Below are 19,427 nucleotides of genomic sequence, written 5' to 3'. Positions count from 1 at the left end.
AACCACTGAACTGTATTTTTAAAAAGATCATTATTGCTGGACGTGCCTGTAATCTCAGCACTTGGGAGATTGATGCAGGAGGGTTGCTGTGAGTTCAAGGCTACCCTGGGCTGCAAACTGAGTTAAGGCCAGCCTGAACTACATAGTGAGACCCTGTCTCAAAAAGACACACACACACACACACACACACACACACACACATACACAAAGATGAATATTATTTAATAAACCACACAGAGGGAAGAAATCTGCAGCTGCTCTAGAAATGTCTTTTTCCATAAATTATTTTGGCTTATAATGGACCCCATTCTTTTCCCCATACCAGCAGCTGTCTGTTAAATGACCTCTTGCATCTCTGTTTATGCATCTTCACAGAACCAGTCCTTCTCTGCATGCTCAAAACCAGCGCGCCGGGGCTCTTTTCTCTCCTCCCTACCCTGTGCCCTCAGGAAGCCCCACTTTTAGGTCCCATGAGGTCCTGACCTCATGAGCCTGTGCATCTGCTCAAGCATCAAATTGATGGAGGAGTCACAGAATCGTAAGATGAGCAGGATTCTTTGTTGTTAGTATTCTGTAGGACACTAAGTTCCGAAGACGCTCAACCATCTATCAAGAAAGTGGGGCTGGGGGCTGGGGATTTAGCTCAGCGGCAATAAGCACCTTCCTTGCAAATGTGCGGTCGTGAGTTCGATCCCTGGTACCGAGAAAAACAAAACAAAACAAAAAAAAAAGTGGGGCTAGAGTACAGTCACAGAGCCCTGTGTAGTAGGTGGAGGCTGGGTGGAGGCTGTGCATGTATGCACACACACAAAGTGAAAGAAAAAGGGTCATTCTGAAGTTTCGAGGCTCTCTGATGGCAGGAACTTGCCATGGGAGAGTCTGTTTTGCTTTCCCCCTGTGCTGTTAGTTTGGGATTAGGAAGATGACTGGATTTCAAAGCCTCACGTATACCAAGTCCAATAGGCACCAATCATGACTAGGCACTCTCCAGCCCACCCATAACGGGGGGCACCCGGGAATCCAGTCCTCAGCATGTGTGGGCAATGTCTCCTGCTGCCCCTTTTCACCACTGCCACCCCTGTGCTCTACTCCTTTCCCACAAGTGTTAACTGGTTCTTGCCCTGTCCTCTTCAGGGCTGCACCCCTATCTGTGGCTAAGAATGATGGATCCTTTCACCAAGCCAACTGCTCTTTTTCCTGTCCCAGATGGCTGGTTTCGGCCTCTCCTGGGAAGGAGGAAGGCCATGCGATGGCCTCTGTGCAGTGGACAGGGAGACATGTACTGTTCCCACTCATGGTCCACAACAATCTCCCTGTGTCCTGTCCCTTAGATGGGAGGACTGCGGTGGCCTGGGAGCCGCTAGATTTTACAGTGGGGAAGACTTCATCCTCTGCATACCTCCATGATGAAGTAGGGTCAGGTAAGGTCCCTGGCTCTTCACTGCCAGTCTCCCGACATCCTTTACAGCAGGAGCCGGAAAAGTTCTGGGGTTTCAGCCTCCTAGACATTTTAGGGTCCATTTTCACAGCAGTCAGCCCCCTCTACATCTTTCACTATTTTTTCTTGATAGCACGGGGCACAATGCCTATTCTTTCTTTCCTCTTGATAATCCTAGAGCTTTCCATGGCACCAGTGTTTGCTGTCCTGCATTCTTCATGCGCTCCTCCTTGCTGTAACCCTAATTGGAGCATCTGAGAGCCGTGCTCAGGTTGTCCTCTTCAGGATACCTGTCCGCTGCAAAGTCTGCAGATGTCTGCATGAGGCACTCGGCTCAGCACACTGCTTACCTTGGAACCCCACCGTTACACCTCCTTCCTGAAGCTGCTTTGGGGGTAGCCATCCAGAAAGTGAAACTTCACACAATGCCGCTGATTTTCCCTCCAGGTCCACTTGTGCTACTTCTTCTCATAGGTCACTGCCTTCCACACCAGTTGCATCCAACCCAGGATTCCTCCTGGAGCTCTGCCTTTCCCCACATCCAGAGTCCAGTCCAGTCTATGAGCAGCTCTGGTGGGCTGTCTCCAGCACCTGCCTTAGGAACTGACTGCAGGTTGGTCCTCCCTGTGAAGCATCTCTGAACCAGCCCCATCCATCACCTTGCAGTCCCGCAGGAGCAAAATCCAAGCTCCAAGCCCCCCTTGGCTCAGCTCACCTGTCCCTCACTGGCTGCCTTTGAGTGTATCAGTGTGCTCTGGAGTTCTTCCCCCAGAGGCAGATCCTCTCCACCTGGGTGGAGCAGCCTCACATCCTGTCACCTCCTGTCACATTGTCCACTAGCCAGCTGAGCCTCTGTGATGTCTCTGTAAAGTGTGCCCCACTGCTCCCCAGAGGATTACTCCAGGAGCCAAGCTGGATCCTGCCCACAATTTATCAGGGCTGCAATTACTTGTTTGCCTCTGTCTCCCTCCAAAAAAAACCTAAGAGAAGATCGCACCTTCTATCCCCAGCCGGCACCTGGCAGGTTGCTGGCACACATTAGATGCTAATACATATTTACAAATACTTTTCAGGTCTTGCACAATTATTTATGCCTGTTCTTGTTTTGCTCGAGGCAGTATCGCTATGTAGTTCAGGTTGGGCTTGGACTCACTATGTCGCCCAAGATGGTCTCAGACTTGCAGCCATCCTCCTGCCTCAGCCTTTCCTTCCCAAATGCTGGGGTCACAGGCATGTGCTCCCAAGCCCGGTTCTTTATGCCTGCTTGAAAGCCCCTGTAGGTAGTTCCAACGCAGTGTTTTCCCTTTCTGCTTCGGTTCTAAAAGCTATGATCCTCCACACTGCATCAGGAACGTTCTACTTGAACTCTGAGCTTTAGTTCACCTCTAAGAAACAAAACTTAAACTATGCACGATAGTGCACCCCTGGTATCCCGCACACTGGGAGGCTGAGGCAGGATGTTAGTGGGTTGTAGGGAAAGTTGGGGACAGGTAGGGAAAGTTAAAGGGTCTTGATGTGAGTTCTGGCAAGTAAGGAGTTAAAGCCTGCTAGAGACCAAGAAAGCAGCTAGAGCAAGAGAGGCAGAGACAGAGACAGACAGATCACCTCATGCTGAGGGTCAATTCCCTTCTCCCTCCATCTCCAAATAAGCACAAACACCACCCAAAGGGGGTGTTTATAAAACAACACCTAGCCACTCACACACCTATACATAAGTACATAATTATACATCTGTCTCTTACTATGTTAACACTGAAGTGCACATGGGTCCTTTTTATTCAGTCTTGACTGTGACTGCTGTAAATCTCACAGGACAAGTACCTGGCCACAGTGTTTATCCAAGATGGACACACAGGCAATGGGGCAATGGCCACACGTAGAGTCCCGTGCCCAGAAAGGCCAGCCAAGTTCTAGCAACTTCCAAGAGGGACGGTCCCTTTCTCTTCATGTATCAGGGGCTGAGGACAAAGAGCCTCTGCATTCTGGCTCCAGACTCAACCTTGCTCTAGCAAGATTGCTATCTTGTTTCTCTTGCTTTCTCCAATAAAGTGGTTTGGTCTCCCCACTTCCCTAATAATGTGGTTCTGTTTCTCCTTCTGAACTCCGATCTCCAATTTTTTTTTTTTTTGATACAGGTTTTTTTATGAACCCTAGATACAAATCTACTCTCACAAGACCTAACAAGTCCAGTCTGGCCACCTTGGCACTTAGAGATCCTTATCTCAAAACAACAAAAGGAGATGGGGTGGGGCTGGGAATATCACTGAGTATAAATAAAGGCCTTGGGTTCAGTACCTAGGATAAGCTGGTGTGGTGGCCCATAGTGATAAACCTAGCACTTGGGAGGCTGTGAGGCAGAAGGATTGCTGTGAGGCTGGCTGGGGCTCTATAGTGAGCTCAAGTCCTGCTTAAACAACATAGCAAAACCGTATCTCAAAAAAGCAAACCCCGGGGCTGAGGATTTAGCTCAGCGGTATAAGTACCTGCCTTGCAAGCATCTGCTGGGGATTTAGCTCAGCGGTATAAGTATCTGCCTTGTGAATTCGATCCCTGGTACCCATAAAAATTAAAAAAAAAAAAAAAAAAAAGCAAACCCCAAAGCTAGGACAAAACCACACTGAATTCAACATTTAGATTTCTGGACTGGGGACACAGCTCAGTATTCAGCACCTTCCTGGCAAGCCCAAGGTCCTGAGTTTGATTTCTGGTACCAAAAGCAAAAACAATGAAGTTCTGGGGTTTGAACCTCATTTTCAGATTAAGTAACTAATTTAGAGGCCTTTAAGGCTGACCAACATTTAATCCATTTCCAATGGCTACATTCTGACTCAGGCTACAAGATCCTCTAGCTAGCTTTGTAGCCTGCCTTAGCACTCATGTTGCTTTCCTCTCTCTGAGACCTAACAGTGCTGACTCCAACAGCCTACAGGTTCTGCCTCAGTTCTCAGCCCCCACTCACAGCATCAGCAAAACTGTGCAAATCTGCGTAGTTCTCTTCAATGGCTTCCTACGCACTTAGAAAAAAATCCCCCCCCCCCATTTCTCTTCCTAGCATACTGCTGAGGCTCCAGCCCCGCCCCATCTTTTACTTTACCTCCTATACCGTATTTGCACCTCCCTGGCTCCACTGCCTGCTACCCTCCAAGCTTTCCGAATTGTATAGGGTACGCCCTGGCTGGGTCCCCTGGTTGGAGTCCTGCTTTTGCTGCCAGCTCTGGGATGGGGATCAGAACACCCGCCTCCAGTGACCACTCAGCAGCTGCTTGATCTGTGTTTTTGTGTGGCATCTACAGATACTTCTAATCAAGCAAATGCATGCAGGGGGATCACAGGCCTTGCGGCTTCATTTACATGTACAACTGAGTTGTGTTCACAGAGGTGTTCAAAAAACGACTGGTGAAACTGTTGACTCATCTGCATTAAAACAAATGTGAAAAGGCAATCTTAAAGCAAAAACCAAACATATACACCAAGGTATTTACAGGGACCCTGGGTCACATAACATGCACTGCTCATACACAGAAATGCATATTATATATAAAAGTTTTGGCAAAGTCATCATAAACAGATTTCCTCCTCAAATGTCTTCACTCTGTGTTCTTAATGCTCAGGGCATTTTACTTCTTTAACGTGCAGGTAAAAAACTCCAGATTTTTTTTTTTCTATTGGTACCGAGGATCGAACTCACGACCGCCTGTTTGCAAGGCAGGTGCTTATGCCACTGAGCTAAATCCCTGCCCCAGATTTTCTTTTAATATCATGTTTCCACGCTAAGTCCTTACCATTTTACCTGTACGTTTTTCTAAGTTGGCAAATTCTTTGGACATTTAGGACACTGATTCCTAAGTGTCACGGCTCCCCACACCCTGCAACATCTTCTTACTTGCTTCAGTCTATTACTGAACCCCAACTGCTCACTCCACAGCTAGTCGTTCAAAACAGAAATCTCGTTATGCCCCATTTCCACCAGGCTGAACCCCTACTTCCACAGCAAGCTCCTTGAAGCTAACAGGACCCTTGGGTCTCTTCCTACCTTTATGCTTACCCATTCTGTCCCCATGGAACTTCTGTCCTTTCAGTCTGCTGAAGGGGACAAAGCCTTGTCATCACTTATTAACAGTGCCTGTTGGACTGTCTGGCATTTTGAAATTCAGTGACTGGGTCCCTGGTAATCCATCAGAACAGCACGAAGAGGTATCCTTGCAACTTGAAAGACAAACACACAAACACAAGGACACGAGCCCAGTGTGTTGGTGCACACCTGTAATCCCAGCAACTGGGAGGCTGATGCTGAGGATCGCTGTGCTTTGAGACCAGCCTGACCCTGTCTCAAACCAACCACTCCTGGGGCTGGGGATTTAGCTCAGTGGCATAAGCACCTGCCTTGCAAGCAGGCGATCTGAGTTCGATCCCTGGTACTGAAAAAAATGAAAAAGACAAAAAAATAAAAACAAACAAACAAACAAACAAACAAACCACTCCCAACTCCACGCAGACAGGAAACATTATCTTTGACTTCTACAATGTATTTCATTTGAAGATGGGAGTTCAAGCACTGCTAGACTCATTGAACAAACCAGAAAAATAATTATGTTCTTTATTAAAAGCCAGGTGCATACAGTAAGGTACTTTAAGACAAAATACATCTGTTCAGGCTTCTTAGTTCTGTTATATAGTGCTTCCAAGGAAATGCAACCCTGTATTTTAGCAGGCATCTCTGTTCCAGCCAGACCTGCAAAAGCGTGGTGACAGCCCATATTCACTCAGGGTGCTCACCATAGCAGTGGAGCTGCTACTCCAGCCCAGGCTGTGTCCAAGGCGCTGCTCATGACCATGACAGACAATGCACTGCATGAATGCCAACCTGAAGATGAGGGGGCCCATGGCCTATGCGAAGCCACTGAGTTTGTAGGAAAAGAACAGATTGAGAAAGGAGGAACTGGGGGTTGGGACGTGAGTACAAAAAAATGTCAATGTCACTGGCCGCAGTGGTATGTGCCTACAACCTCAGCTACTCAGGAGGTTGAAAGCAGGAGGACCACAAATTCAAGTCTACTCTGAATGATTGAGATCTAGTCTCAAAATGGGCCTGTGTGTGCATGCAGGAGACAGCTTAGTGTGGTGGCCCTGGTTCAGTCCGTCAGGGGGCAGGGTATCCATGTCATGGAATGAAAAAGTACATCAAGGGAGCAGCCAGCTTTACCAAAATCCTAAGAATCAAGGACAAAAGGACCAATTAATGTGGTAATTCACAGAAGGCCTGTACTCTAAGTGTCTACCTCTGAACCTGCATTTATAGTATTTATCCAGCATTTGTTAGATGACTTAGAATTCTGAAAAGTTAATAAATACAATGTATGCATATGCTACAGAAACACATCTGAAGATTTTAGCTTTTATTAGACAAAAGCAGGCAGTGATTTCAATATTTGGGAAGTAATTTTCTGTTAACTTACTGAAAACTACCAGTCTTATAAAAGGCTAAGTTAAAAAAAACTAGTCTTGGGGCTGGGGATTTAGCTCAGCGGCATAAGCGCCTGCCTTGCAAGCAGGCAGTCATGAGTTCGATCCCTGGTACCTATAAAAAGGAAAAAGACAAAAAAAAAAACAAACCAAAAAAACCAAAATAAAACAAAACAAACTAGTCTTTACTGACCTGCTGTTAGAATATAATGACCAACTTGACATAATTGGAAAACACATGAACTCAGTTCACTACCTAATTTTCCATTAATGTGCCACAAAGACTGTATCATAAAAAGATAAAATTATATGGCATAATTGAAATGAAGCATCTTGGGCCAGAGATTTAGCTCAGTGGCATAAGTGCCTGCCTGGCAAGCACAAGATTGAGTTTGATCCCTGGTACCAAAAACAAGAAAACAAAAGAAACCTGGAATCTTGAATGACTGAAAATCTCAAATATTTTGCTCCATATGAATTTCCTGGGCCTGGCTGGGGATGTAGCTCAGATAAAACATTTGCCTTTGTAAGTGAGGCCCTTGGTCCAATCTCCAGCAGCAAATAAAAGAAACCAATAAATGAATAAGATGCATGCAAGAGCACATGCTTATAGCTCTAGCACCTAGAGATTACTCAAGCCCAGGAATTCAGAATCAACCTGGGCAACACAGCAAGACCTCATCTCAAATAAACGGGCCACTTAAAAAATAAAATAAAACGTTCTGGATTGTTCCATCAAATTCGGTCTATTTCCACTACGGAATGTGATATATACTTCATCCCCTCTAAAAAATGCTTTTCTACAATCGTACAGTTAAGTAGGCTTTTACATGATAATCCAGTTTCCAAAATTCTTCATTAAATCTTATTTCCTTCAGATTACTTGACTATTGGTTATGATGGTCTTGATGTAGCAAACAAGGGAAGATCCATTCACTGGGAATCTTAAACAGTGATGCGTCGGCAGTATTATAGAATGTATCAACAGGAAAAATCATCTCTATCTTCCCTTTGAAGGAGAAGTTTCATGCTCTGAAGTGACATAGCCTTTGGGACCTGACTTTCACCTGAGGGATGTCTATATATGACTAAATGATGATTTCTCCTTGAACATTCTGACAGAGCTCCAGAAATCTGCTCCAGCTTCTCAGCTGCTGCAGGCCCCCGATTCAGGCCACTTCACACCTCTCTTCCTGTTTCCCTTGAGAAGATAGCCATCATCTGGAAAACTCAAGGTGCCCCAGCACCCACACATCGGTTCACCATCCTCACTCCCGAGTCCAGCTCTGTGCAGTGACAGGACCACCGCCAGTGAGGAGGTTCTGGGTGTGGCAACTGCTCACTGAAAACCTCAGGCCAAGTCTGTCGTTCCTGTGGGTCACGCCAGCTCCCTGACTGGCTCTTAATAACTCTTAAGAGTTACTTAGTTGTTCTGATAATTTAAACATTCAATTTCACAAATAATAAACAACTGGTTTCAGCACAACTTATTTTTACTTACTGTAAAAGTGAAATGAAATGAGAAAAATAGTGAACATAAAACTACAAATCAGGGACATAGATAAATGCTGCAGACATCAGTAGTTTATTGTTTGTTTAGTCCAAACACATTCAAAATGGAAACTCAAAAGAATGCTTTCCACCTGAAACAATTAAACTAGATTCTACTAGCATATAATGCTTAACACATTACAGCAACAGAGATGGTAATCCATTGTCTTCTATTCCTACTAAAGCCAAGATGATAAAGCCAATTTGGTTGCAATAGTGTCATAAGGATAGAATATTACCATCGAAAAATAAAACAGAATAGCAAAGAACAGTAATGGTAGATGAATATTTTACTGCTTCACTGAAGAGGGGACAAAGTGTTAAAGTCCACAGTACTGTGGGTGAGCAATCACCATGGAAACTCCGCCAGCCGGTGTTCTCATGCTTCCTCTGCCATGTGCAGCGATGGGTGCCCAGTGGCTCTCTGCACTCGCTGTCTATTACACTTAACACTTGTCGTTTCTTTTGGTGCCAGAACAGTTCTCATGGGCTACTGCGCAATATCCTGGGTCAGAAACATGTGTATATGTGTACGTACATACATACATTTATGTGTATGTGGAAGGGGAAAGACGAATAAAGGAAAAATACATGGGAGAAAAAACACTGACATAAAACCACTCATTAAAGTAGTTGGATAAAGGCTTCAAGACCCCAAAGTAATTTTCTGGTAAGAACTTCAAGTACTATACATCAGAAAGCGTAAAACTGTTTCAAACAAATATAAATCCTTAAGCTCCCAAAAATGGAAACTGAAAATCTGTGTCCCCCAAATATATGCAATAGTGCAAAACTTTTCCTCACACATGGAAGACCTCATTCAAAGGGCTGAAAAAGACAATAGATTTGACTTTACTCTTATTGCCCTGTTGGTAAAAAGCAAAGCACATGCAATCATTTGCTAGTTTACTAAGCAGCAAATTGCTGCATAATTCAGAACCAATCTGCTACTCTGGCAAGTGCATGGTTTGCTTGTTTTAAGTCAGAATGGAGAAGTCTTCCATGTTAACAAGCAGCTTTAAGTGGTCACACTTCTCCCCACCTCCTGCCTGGAACATCAGAATCTGCCTAGGCTCTGACTGCTCCACACACAGAACTGGATCATCTCTGCCATATTTTGTGTTTTATTGGAACTTGCTAAAAAGACAATATAATAATCCAGCAGCTACAATCTCTGCTCACAGAACTGTTCAGATTCATGTAAAAATAAAAAGATGTCCTCCCAGACTGTGAAATTCAGGAGTGTTAACTGATGTTAACACTCAGGTGTTAACATCAGTTCAAGAATTGTGCAAAATGAATGACAGCTCCCAGACCCCAGAGAGAAAACGCCAACACTACCTAGAGCTGCTGTTCCTTCCTCTGAAAACTGCAGTATCCTCACTTGTGGGTTTACTTGCCATTTATAGAATCTGCTACTTTTGAAATGTTACTAAAAATGTACACCAAGTTGAGTGACTTTTCCAAGCATTGAAGCCGTATGGTTCACATTCACATTAAAACCAAGAAAAGTCAACTAGAGATTCAAAAGAACCAACCTTCTCTCTCACTCCATCCTGGACACAAGGCCCCTCCCACAGAACACAAAACCTGTTAACTGAAGAACAAGGTAAGTAGTAAGTGTCCATTTTACTGATTTTAAAGATACTGCAATTTTTATACACTCCAATGATTTCTCAATGTTTTGCAGCTGTTTGGCTTTGTAGCACGGCAATCCATAAACTATACTGTACAAAATAACCAGCAGGACTGGAATGATGTATTAAGAGAAGGCACCATCATGCTTATACCAGAGAACAAAAATACAGGAAAGACAATCTCCACTGTACACAGCTCAAAGGACGGGGAGGAGTGTGCTGAGCAGCCAGCCTGCCCTGTATCAAGAGGGGCGGGCAGAAAACTCTGACAGTGCGAAGCTGATACTCAAAACCATGACATTTGAAGTTCTGGTTTTTGTTGTTTTTAGTTCATAGCTAATTTCCTCCTGGAACACATCGGTAGTCTTGTTAAGGTCTATGTGTACACACGCTGGTCACAGCAAGCAGATAAAATGCCCTCATCATTTCATAAGCTACTTTCTACTGGAAAAAGACGGAAGGTTTCTTTCCCTGTTGCCTCCTGTTGCAGACTTCAATGTTAAGGAGTTCAGAGTACCCAACAGTGCATTTTGATGAGGGCACAAGTTTCAGTTGGTTTGTATTGGGGGAGGGGGAAGCCAAGAAAAAAGGCAAGATTCTCCAATTGCACAAATTGCACTATTTGTGTTTCCAACATTAACAGGCAGAAACAGTAACACTTAAACAAATTGTGCAGCAGAGGATATTTTTTGACTCAAAGGACCTGAATTCAGGACATGTCCTTTTAAGTTCATTCTGTTGTTGATAGATTAAAGGTCATCTCAGTCCTTAATTCACCAAGTCTAGATTTATAAATTAACAATGTGAATCCTGTTATGAAATTGGGGAAAAATGTCCACCTCAATTTAACTGATAACCAAAGATGCTTTTCACATCAAAGAAATGATTAAAAAGGCTGTGTCACATTCCAAAGCCAAAAAAAAAATTCACAAGAACGCAAACACGATGAAGACCGCGCCACTGCCAAGACTGGCCGCAGGGTCAGCGCCGCTGCCCAGGGAAGCGGCCCTCCATCTGCCCAGCGCCTCGCCCGGAGCCCAGTTTCTGCGCCACGCCGCCCCGTGGAGGGGGGCCTCTGTTGTCTCGGTCGCGCACCAGCCCGCCGCCCACGAGGCCCCGCGGGCCTCCAGGACCTCGCTCGTTGCGCCTGACATCCCTGCGGTCATCGCCACCGCCTCGGGTCTCTCGCTCTCTCGCAGCTCTTGTCTTCTTCTCTTCCACATTTAAGCGCACCTCTCCTCGGAACATAATTGGCTTTAAGGAGAGGAGAAAAATAGCGACACGGGCAAGTTAGATAGCAACAGAAATGCACTTACCTTGCTCAGAGAAATCAGAAAATCCTTAGAAGAAAACATTCATGAAAATTTTACTATGCAGTCTAACTGTATTAAACACTGAAATTTAAAAACGAACATCTCAGTCTTTAACACCATAAAGAATCTTTAACCTTTGCATAAATACCATTTCACAATAAACTACTTTTAGCTTTATCATTTAAAAAGTGATTTTCTATGGTTTTAAAAAGCACCAGGGTAATCATATTATATACAACAGAGATAAGAATGGCTTGAATTATGCCCTTTAAATCACTTACTTTTGCAATTAAGATTCTCTGAACTGGTTCAGAGTCATCAAAAACCACAAAACCAAAATTTGGAAGCTTTCCCCCAACACCCTTGGTATTGATGCGAAGTTCCACAACGTTTCCAAAACCTGTGAAAATATACATTATGCCAAGAATTAAATATTTTAACAGTACTCTAACGGCTTTAATTATTCAGGATGATTTATCTTAACATCCTCGATCCATTTGGAAATAAAAGTCGCAAGGTCCTGTACCCTGCGACAAGGTACAGAGACAAAGACACAGCTGCAGTACCAGAGCTGATCACTAACTTCAGCCCTTTCCCAAGCAAAGACACTATGAGGCTCTGGAAAGGCCATCTAGCTTCTCATTCTGGTTTTTATCTTTTGTTTCAGACTGATGTGTCCCTCTTTTTCTCCTGATCACTACTGACTGAAAATTTAGCAGCCACTACCCTTCCCATTTCTGCTGACCCATCAAGATGAGATCGGGAGTGGGGAGGACAGCACGGGAGACAGTGGTTATGTTACAAAAAACTGTCTACTATTGGCTTAATGTTAAGATAATTTTAAACTTTTAGTTAAAAAACCAAAACAGACCACTTACTCATAAAGAATTCTTTCAGTTCATTTTCATCAATGTCATGTGGCAAGTTACCAACAAAAAGCTGATGACTGTCTGGATAGCGAATTATTCTACGGTTGTCTGAGTCATTCTGTTCCATATCTCCTCTGCCTGAGAACAGCAACAAAACAGGCACAGAGTTTACAACATCATATAACAAACAGTTAAAAGCAATGAATGTAAAAAGAAAAATCACTTCGTACTGAGATTCTTGTTTTATGAGCATCCTGAAGAGGTAGAAGTACCTGTTACTAGTAGGTTAGTCAGAAAACTAAACCCAGAGAACACAGGCAGTTTCTTCTGCTAGACTACTGGTCTGACTATGAATGTCAGGTACCAAAAGCACAGGTCTTCCTCCTTAACAACCAAACTGTTGCCATTACCCAAGAACCAGGTCAAAGATGTCTATTTCTACACCAATCATTTTGCTCAGTCATCTGACTTTTTTCCAGTACTGATCCTTTTCATATTTTATTTTAAGATAGGGTTTCACTGAGTTGCCCAGGCTAGCCTGGCACTTTCAGTACAAGGTTAGGATTACAGGAGTAACATCACCATGCCCGGCCTCAGTCTCTGATTATATGACATTACAGCCAAATCAGTAATTCTCATGTCTCATTTTAAATAACACTCAAAAACTGACATATACTGTATGTTCCACCTCCTCCCCAAAGTAATGTAAACATTCTTAAAGAACTCAAATAAAGGTAATACATATATGAGCTAATATGTAAACAAGTCAAAAATCATGGCAACTTAATACTTAAAGAACAACCAGGGTGTGCTTAGTGTTTAGTGCACCTATCTCTTCACAGATAAGAGTAGGTTATTGGCAGCTAGTTTTGAATGCTTAAAACCAGTGACAATAGCCAAATCACATGTGTTTCAAACTTTTTGCAGCTTCTACGTAGATTTCTCTACAGTGGGTCAACCAATCCTCCCGAGTGCGAACCTGCCCCAGACTACCTGCCAGCAGGTTGCTCACATCTCCAACCAACTGACACTACACAGATGGGTCTGTGCACCCCTTTCTGGTGTCCTACCTGTGCAGTCTTTTCTTATTTTCCAAATGCTGATACTAAGGCCAGGAAGGAGTGGACTCACCTGGCCTTGGTCCTCTAGGTGGGAAACCAGGTCGCTCTCTAGGTCGTTGTTCTCGCACGCGTGGCGGCTGAGACTGAACTTCAGGTTTAGCTTCCACTCTTGGCTAAAATGTAAGGGAAAAACACATTGTAAAGAAATGCAACACACAGGAGAAAAGCCAACTAAAGCAACTGCCAGCAAGACACCAGCAGGAATAAACTGGTACTTTCAAGTTTACAATGCTTGAAGCGTAGTGCCATACGGGTGTGAAACATAAATTCTTTAAAGATATTCTGTACCAATCTAGGACTGTAGGGTAGGCTGTGTTTTCCCACTCAGGCTGAGTAACTCACAATACGCTGCTTTTTATCATATTTTTTTTCCACTATAGTTATAGCTACATTGAAACAGCATAAAAGGTATTGCTACAAAAAAAAAAAAATTACAGAAATGCAAGACAAGACACTCCATGTAAATACATAAAATCAAAAGCCATCTTAACCTTAGACAAAGACAGACACGTATTTCTAAATATCTAGCTACTGCCTTCAGATTTAACAGTGCTCAGTTACATCTCCTGACCCCCAATCCAGAATCTTTAAACCAACATTTTTAATGCTTCAAAGTATGTACTTTGGCACTTACAACTGCTAGCTCTAGGTTTAAATGCACTTAAAAGCAGGCAGCAGCAGTGGGGCCTGCACATCTCTGCAGCATTTCCAACAGTCACAGAAGTCCTTCTGTCTATTATTTTTTTTCTTTTTTTCTCTTCTATTGTTTAATTATGAGAAAGGTATACATTTATTCAAAGTACTGACACCAACAATTTTCTGCCAACTGCTGAATCACCCACAAAGTACTTATTTTAACAAATCATAACGTGTATCTGCTATTATCTTCTCTTCAATATAACAGTATTTTCAGTATTCCCAGTCTCTTCAGGCTATTGTCCAAATATTTATGGGTCAAGGCAACACCAAAATGTATATCTTCAAATGCTGAATCTACTCAGCAGGATATAGAGTTCATGTCCTCAAAACGAGAGGGATTTAATCTTATCTTTACAGGAGACCATCCAAGACATTATATTTATAAAAATAAATCCAGAAATAAAATATTATACTTCTTTCAAAAATGACCACCTAATGGCAATGGTTTCAGCCACTACATCCAATAATACATTAACTGTCACTCCAGTGATTTAACTGCTCTTTCTAAATTATTTTCCTCCATGCACATGTCCCATTTTGCTTAAGATGAAACTAATCTCTAGTTCTAGAACGCTGTTAGCTTAAAAATTAATTTTAACTCTCCTCAATTTCTTGAAATTTATACGTATTTCTATAAAAACCGAATTTTTAGTTTTACATTATTACCCAAAGAACCCAGCACAGTGCTGCCAGACATACTTATTCACTAATCACTGGTTCATTTAAAATTAAATTTTATTTTTAGTTCTCTGACCCTAAACTTGTAGAAGAATACTCTTGCCTAACAAAATGACCTAAAGATCATTCCCAAGAGCAAGATTCTGTATTTGGTGTTTGATGCTACATAACTGATCTAAACGGTGAGGACTGAAAAAAGTGGTTATTTGGAAAAGGCAACTAAGGACTCTATAAAAAGTACGCATTATTTCAGCTTCATGTGAAACAGAATTAAAAAACAGATGTACTGTTTAATGAAGGCAGTACATTACCGAAAATTAATGAAATGGCAAATATGCCCCAACTTCACACAAAACCTTAGTGATCCTTTCTTTCACTATCAGAAACCCAAGGCCCCAAACTTAACAGATCTTAATTTTTTGCAAAACAGATTTCCAACAGAAACTGTATGTGGCAAAAAAAGCTCTGTCCTATTAAGAATTTCAAATTAAAATCAGAAAAATGCAAATACTTTTCAACATCTTGCAAACCAACTGTGGCAATGCCTCCATGACCTAACTTTGTAAGGAAGTATATTTGATACTGCCAGTGTATGAAAAGTGACACCAAAAAGCTCACAACATTTCCTTCAATACTGGACAAAAATGCCTACTAAGCCAGCTATACACTTCAAATTCTTCAGGCCTGATGAGTAAAACTAGTTATTCCAAACAGATAAAAAGCAAATACCATAGATGCCGTTAATTTCATGTAATCAGGGAAGTGTGATCACAGGACAAACTCGACAAATAAATGTCAAACAGCATATAAAATAAAAAATACAGCCATCAAATCAAGTCAGTAAAAGAGATACTATAACCACAACTAATAAGTAAGTCCTTCAATTATAAACTATTTAGGTGAACAGGTCAATTTCCAGACAAAATCATTCACCAAGAAATTAACTTATCGACTTCTAAATGAATGCATACACCAAAAGCCTAGAATTATACCTAATTTCCTCTCATCTATTTTAAAGTATAGGGAAAGGAATGCTATGCAAAACAAAATGACTTAGTTTCCTAGAATTTGAAATATAATTTCAAAAAATACTCAGACTTTAAGCCAACTACTTTTCTTGCTTTTTTTTTTTTTTTGGTTGTGGGGATCAGGTCAACTCATGACCTCACACTTGCCAGGCAAGCACTTGTGCTGCTGAGCTAAATTCCTGGCTCTAAGCCAATTATGATATGCAAAAATTATTTTCCTGGTCAAGAGGCGAGAACACCAGAACAGTGTGGTAAGCCTGGTACAAGAGCTGCAGAAGGCTGCATCATGGAAGGCTCTACAAGGTTTGCCATTACCGGGCTAGAATATGATGTGGTTCGGGCACATAAGTGACGCTGTATGCACACAGATACAGTCTGCCTCTGTAGTGAGGCACTTCAGGAGTGAGTGGGTCGGTCTGTCTGTCTAGCTACAGGAATGCAAGTTCCAGCCCTCTATTTTCCTAGCTCTAAGAAGGGAGTGTTAATTGCACCAACTACTCATAGGGCTCAGGGAAAATAAACAAAAAGTACTTTGCACAGTCTTTGGGAAGTATGAAAAGCTTTTAGTATTTTACCTTTAACTATGTAAAATAAATACAGCCAAATCTCTTAAATAATCCTCCAAAGGTTACAAATCCAAATCCAAAGTTTCAAAAGAAAAGCCAGAAGTCACTTATCAAGTCCCGGGATGGGGGGATGAAAAGTACACACACTGAGCAGATTAACTTTTTCATTAAGATGGAACTGTCTTGTGATTTAAGGTACCACTCATTTCCTGAATGTCTACCTGGGAAAACGGGCACGATAGCATGGAGTAGTCTACTGCTGTATAACTAACTACAATGTGCACTGACACTGCAAGGACGGTAGTAATCACTAGCTGTTCCGTGCTAACAGGGGACTTCGCGGTGGCCCAGGCTAGTCTTGACTCCCAGACTCCAATGATCTCCTCTTGAACAGTGCTATGACTGCTACCCTGCCCAGCTTTTGATACTTCATCTTTCACTGTCTGGTGCATGGAAAAAATTTATTCACTCATCCCTTAAAATGTAAAATTTCTAGCGGAATGAAGTTTAACTAAAATGTGGGGAAAAGGAATAGGACACCCTTTAGATATGCCAATGAATTTAAATTAACACTTAGTTAAATCTGGACTACATCTAACAAACATTGTAAGTAGTCAGTGTCTCTTATTTTCAGTTTTGGAAAGCTCTGAAATGGGTAAGATGACAAACAGACAAAAAGCAGAATACTCAAATGATCAGTTAAGGTGAACACTACAGTCATAAGTTGGTACAGGCTTCAAACAAATGGTGTGAATCACTTAGAGACTTAGGCAGTGTATATTAAGAAGTTTTCTACTTTTAAAAAAACAATGATTCTTTATAATGCCACACTGTATTATGCCTTTTCAAATTTCTTACCTAAAGTATTTTTGTTAAATTTATAATTTTTAAAAGGAACTTTTTTTGTTGTTATTTTAAGAAGCCTTTTAAATGACAATACTACATACTGATAAACCAACTTAATCTGTATTTCACACACCCAAACCCCAAATACTACCTATGCAAATGATGAATGGAGATTTGGCATTTAAAGTGGGTGCACTGACATTTCATACATTTTTTGTATGCTTAATCCATAATTTCTGACTCATTTAAAAATGTAATAAAAAATAATAAGCAATTGGCAATGTAACAAGGATACAATCCAATGTGTTCACAGATGGGTTACCTGTGAGACTGGTGCTTTAACATGGGGTGGAATTCCAGAGGAAGAAACAGTACCACTAGGAGGCAGGTTTTTACTGGTCACTGAAGCCCAGGAGAAAGCCTGCAGGAAATGCAACAAACCTAGACTACTAATCATGGAAAACCACCAACATTCCTATAGGGAAACTCCCAAATATATATTTTCTTTTCATTTCTAAACTATGGCTCTATATTGGAGGACTCCTAACAGAAAGGCACACACACACATGCCAGTCTATGTGCCAGCTTTCAAAATCTCAATGCACAATTATTTATAAATGTTTTGTCTCAACTACTAAATAAAACCACAGCAAATTCCTACATACACTAGGTAGATGATCAAGTGGTGAATAAAACCACTAACAACTAAACATACTAGAGAACTCTCAACCTGATAGAAGCAGTTTCTTTCCCCTTTTGCGAGGAAGATAGGTGTGTGGTGGTGTTCAAGGGAAGGGGAAGGACAGGAAAGAATAGAACACTGCTGGAAATTTTAACAGACATCCACAAATTGAACAAGGTATCTTCTCCTCTTGCTATCCAAATATGCTTTACCATACTTGCAGAGAGACCAAAGAAGTTTTGCACTGAACACTGTGGGTGTCACTCACCTTTATAGGATAGTTCAACTGGTGCAGTACCAAGAAAGCTGATCCCATCTAACTCAAGGGTATCTCTAAACTACAGAGCAACATAAGCTGGGAGACTGCTCCATTCCTAGTGCACCTGGGTTTAAAGATCTCACCCAGAAGGGAAGAGCAGCCGATGGCCCGAGACAGATTGGGAGTGTGGGGAGGATGATTTCATCTAAGTTACTAAACTGCATAGATCAAGGATAACCCTTTTATAAATTTCACTTTTAGGAGCCCTGGTTTGCAAAACCATTGCAATTTTTCTCAGGATAACAATACCACAGCTTCTTTTGCAAACATAGTTTGCTATATTAATCAATTTAAAAAACAGAAGTTGCACTGCATTGATGGCACCAATATGAAAGTGTGAGGTCAAAGGTCGAAGAGTTTCTCTGATCTAACCTTTGGTGGTTCTTGGGGCAGCGAAACAGGCTCTGCGGGGGGAGGAGTAGCAGACTTCTCCTCCAGTTCTTCTAAATTCTTCTCTTCCACTTGTGGTTTCAACTCCTCTGCCTTTGTTTCAGATTCGGGCTCAGGCTCAGGCTCATGAGAGGATTCTTCCAAAGGTTCCTCTATGCCGTTACTACAAATGGTTAAGTTCAAATAAGATAAAATTCACTTTCTCTCCAATCAAATGGGTACAAGTAGTCGTATTCCAATAGCCTGTCCTACATCTCTAAGTAGTGTGTTTTGTGATACTGGGCGGGAACCCAGGACCAGTTTGCACATGCTAGATAAGCACTCTGCATTATCAGGAATGCTGAGTGTAAACCATAAACCCTATAGTTTATAATAGTAAAATTCTGTAAAAATAAAATGCTCACTTTGTTTTGTCCAATACATTCCACATTGTTCGTAACTGACCACTACATTTGGTGAAAACCATGTTTAACTTTTAAACTATGCAAAGCAATTCTTCCCACATTTCTTGATTATACACATATAAAACAGGTACTCAGATACCAGCTGAGCAGGTAGCTCTATAGAAAACTTCCTTCCAGAAGCTAGGGGTAGACCGCAGCAGTACAGCGCACCCAGGGGAAGAAAGCTTTGGGTCCCAGCCTGCAGCTAAGCATCCAGTCTACATGTGACTGGAGTCCTGTCCTTACGTCACGGGATGAGCTTCATAGTAACCACTGCTAGCATTTTCTTGCACAGGTTCAGGAGAAGGTTGTCTTTCTTCCTGCTCCTCTTCCACTTCATCTTCTGATTCTGACAACACACAGGGCATGATAACTTTTTAACAC

General features: G+C 42.1%; 1 protein-coding gene across 5 annotated transcripts in view; it reads right to left on the bottom strand.

Annotated features, from left to right (window-relative positions):
- Nucleotides 1-8,463: 8,463 nt before the first annotated feature.
- Nucleotides 8,464-19,427, bottom strand: part of G3bp2 (G3BP stress granule assembly factor 2) — an 82,735-nt gene continuing 71,771 nt past the window's right edge. For 4 of the 5 annotated variants that reach the window (XM_005003443.4, XM_005003444.4, XM_003469393.5 and 1 more), the window contains exons 6-12: nt 19,290-19,392; nt 18,583-18,763; nt 17,532-17,630; nt 13,403-13,505; nt 12,281-12,409; nt 11,684-11,802; nt 8,464-11,343 (exon numbers count right to left, since the gene is read on the bottom strand). In XM_005003443.4, the coding sequence (XP_005003500.1) occupies nt 11,071-11,343; nt 11,684-11,802; nt 12,281-12,409; nt 13,403-13,505; nt 17,532-17,630; nt 18,583-18,763; nt 19,290-19,392 (1,007 nt within the window). In that variant the 3' untranslated portion in view covers nt 8,464-11,070. The remainder of the gene's footprint in view (nt 11,344-11,683; nt 11,803-12,280; nt 12,410-13,402; nt 13,506-17,531; nt 17,631-18,582; nt 18,764-19,289; nt 19,393-19,427) is intronic. The other variant, XM_023564931.2, reaches the window with a different exon arrangement.

This window comes from Cavia porcellus, unplaced genomic scaffold (assembly GCF_034190915.1).
Source record: "Cavia porcellus strain 051 isolate PalLab524CR breed Dunkin Hartley unplaced genomic scaffold, mCavPor4.1 scaffold_5, whole genome shotgun sequence".
NCBI classification, from domain to species: Eukaryota; Metazoa; Chordata; class Mammalia; order Rodentia; family Caviidae; genus Cavia; species Cavia porcellus.
Note: the sequence above shows the minus strand (reverse complement) of the source record. Positions and strands in the feature narration are given on the sequence as shown.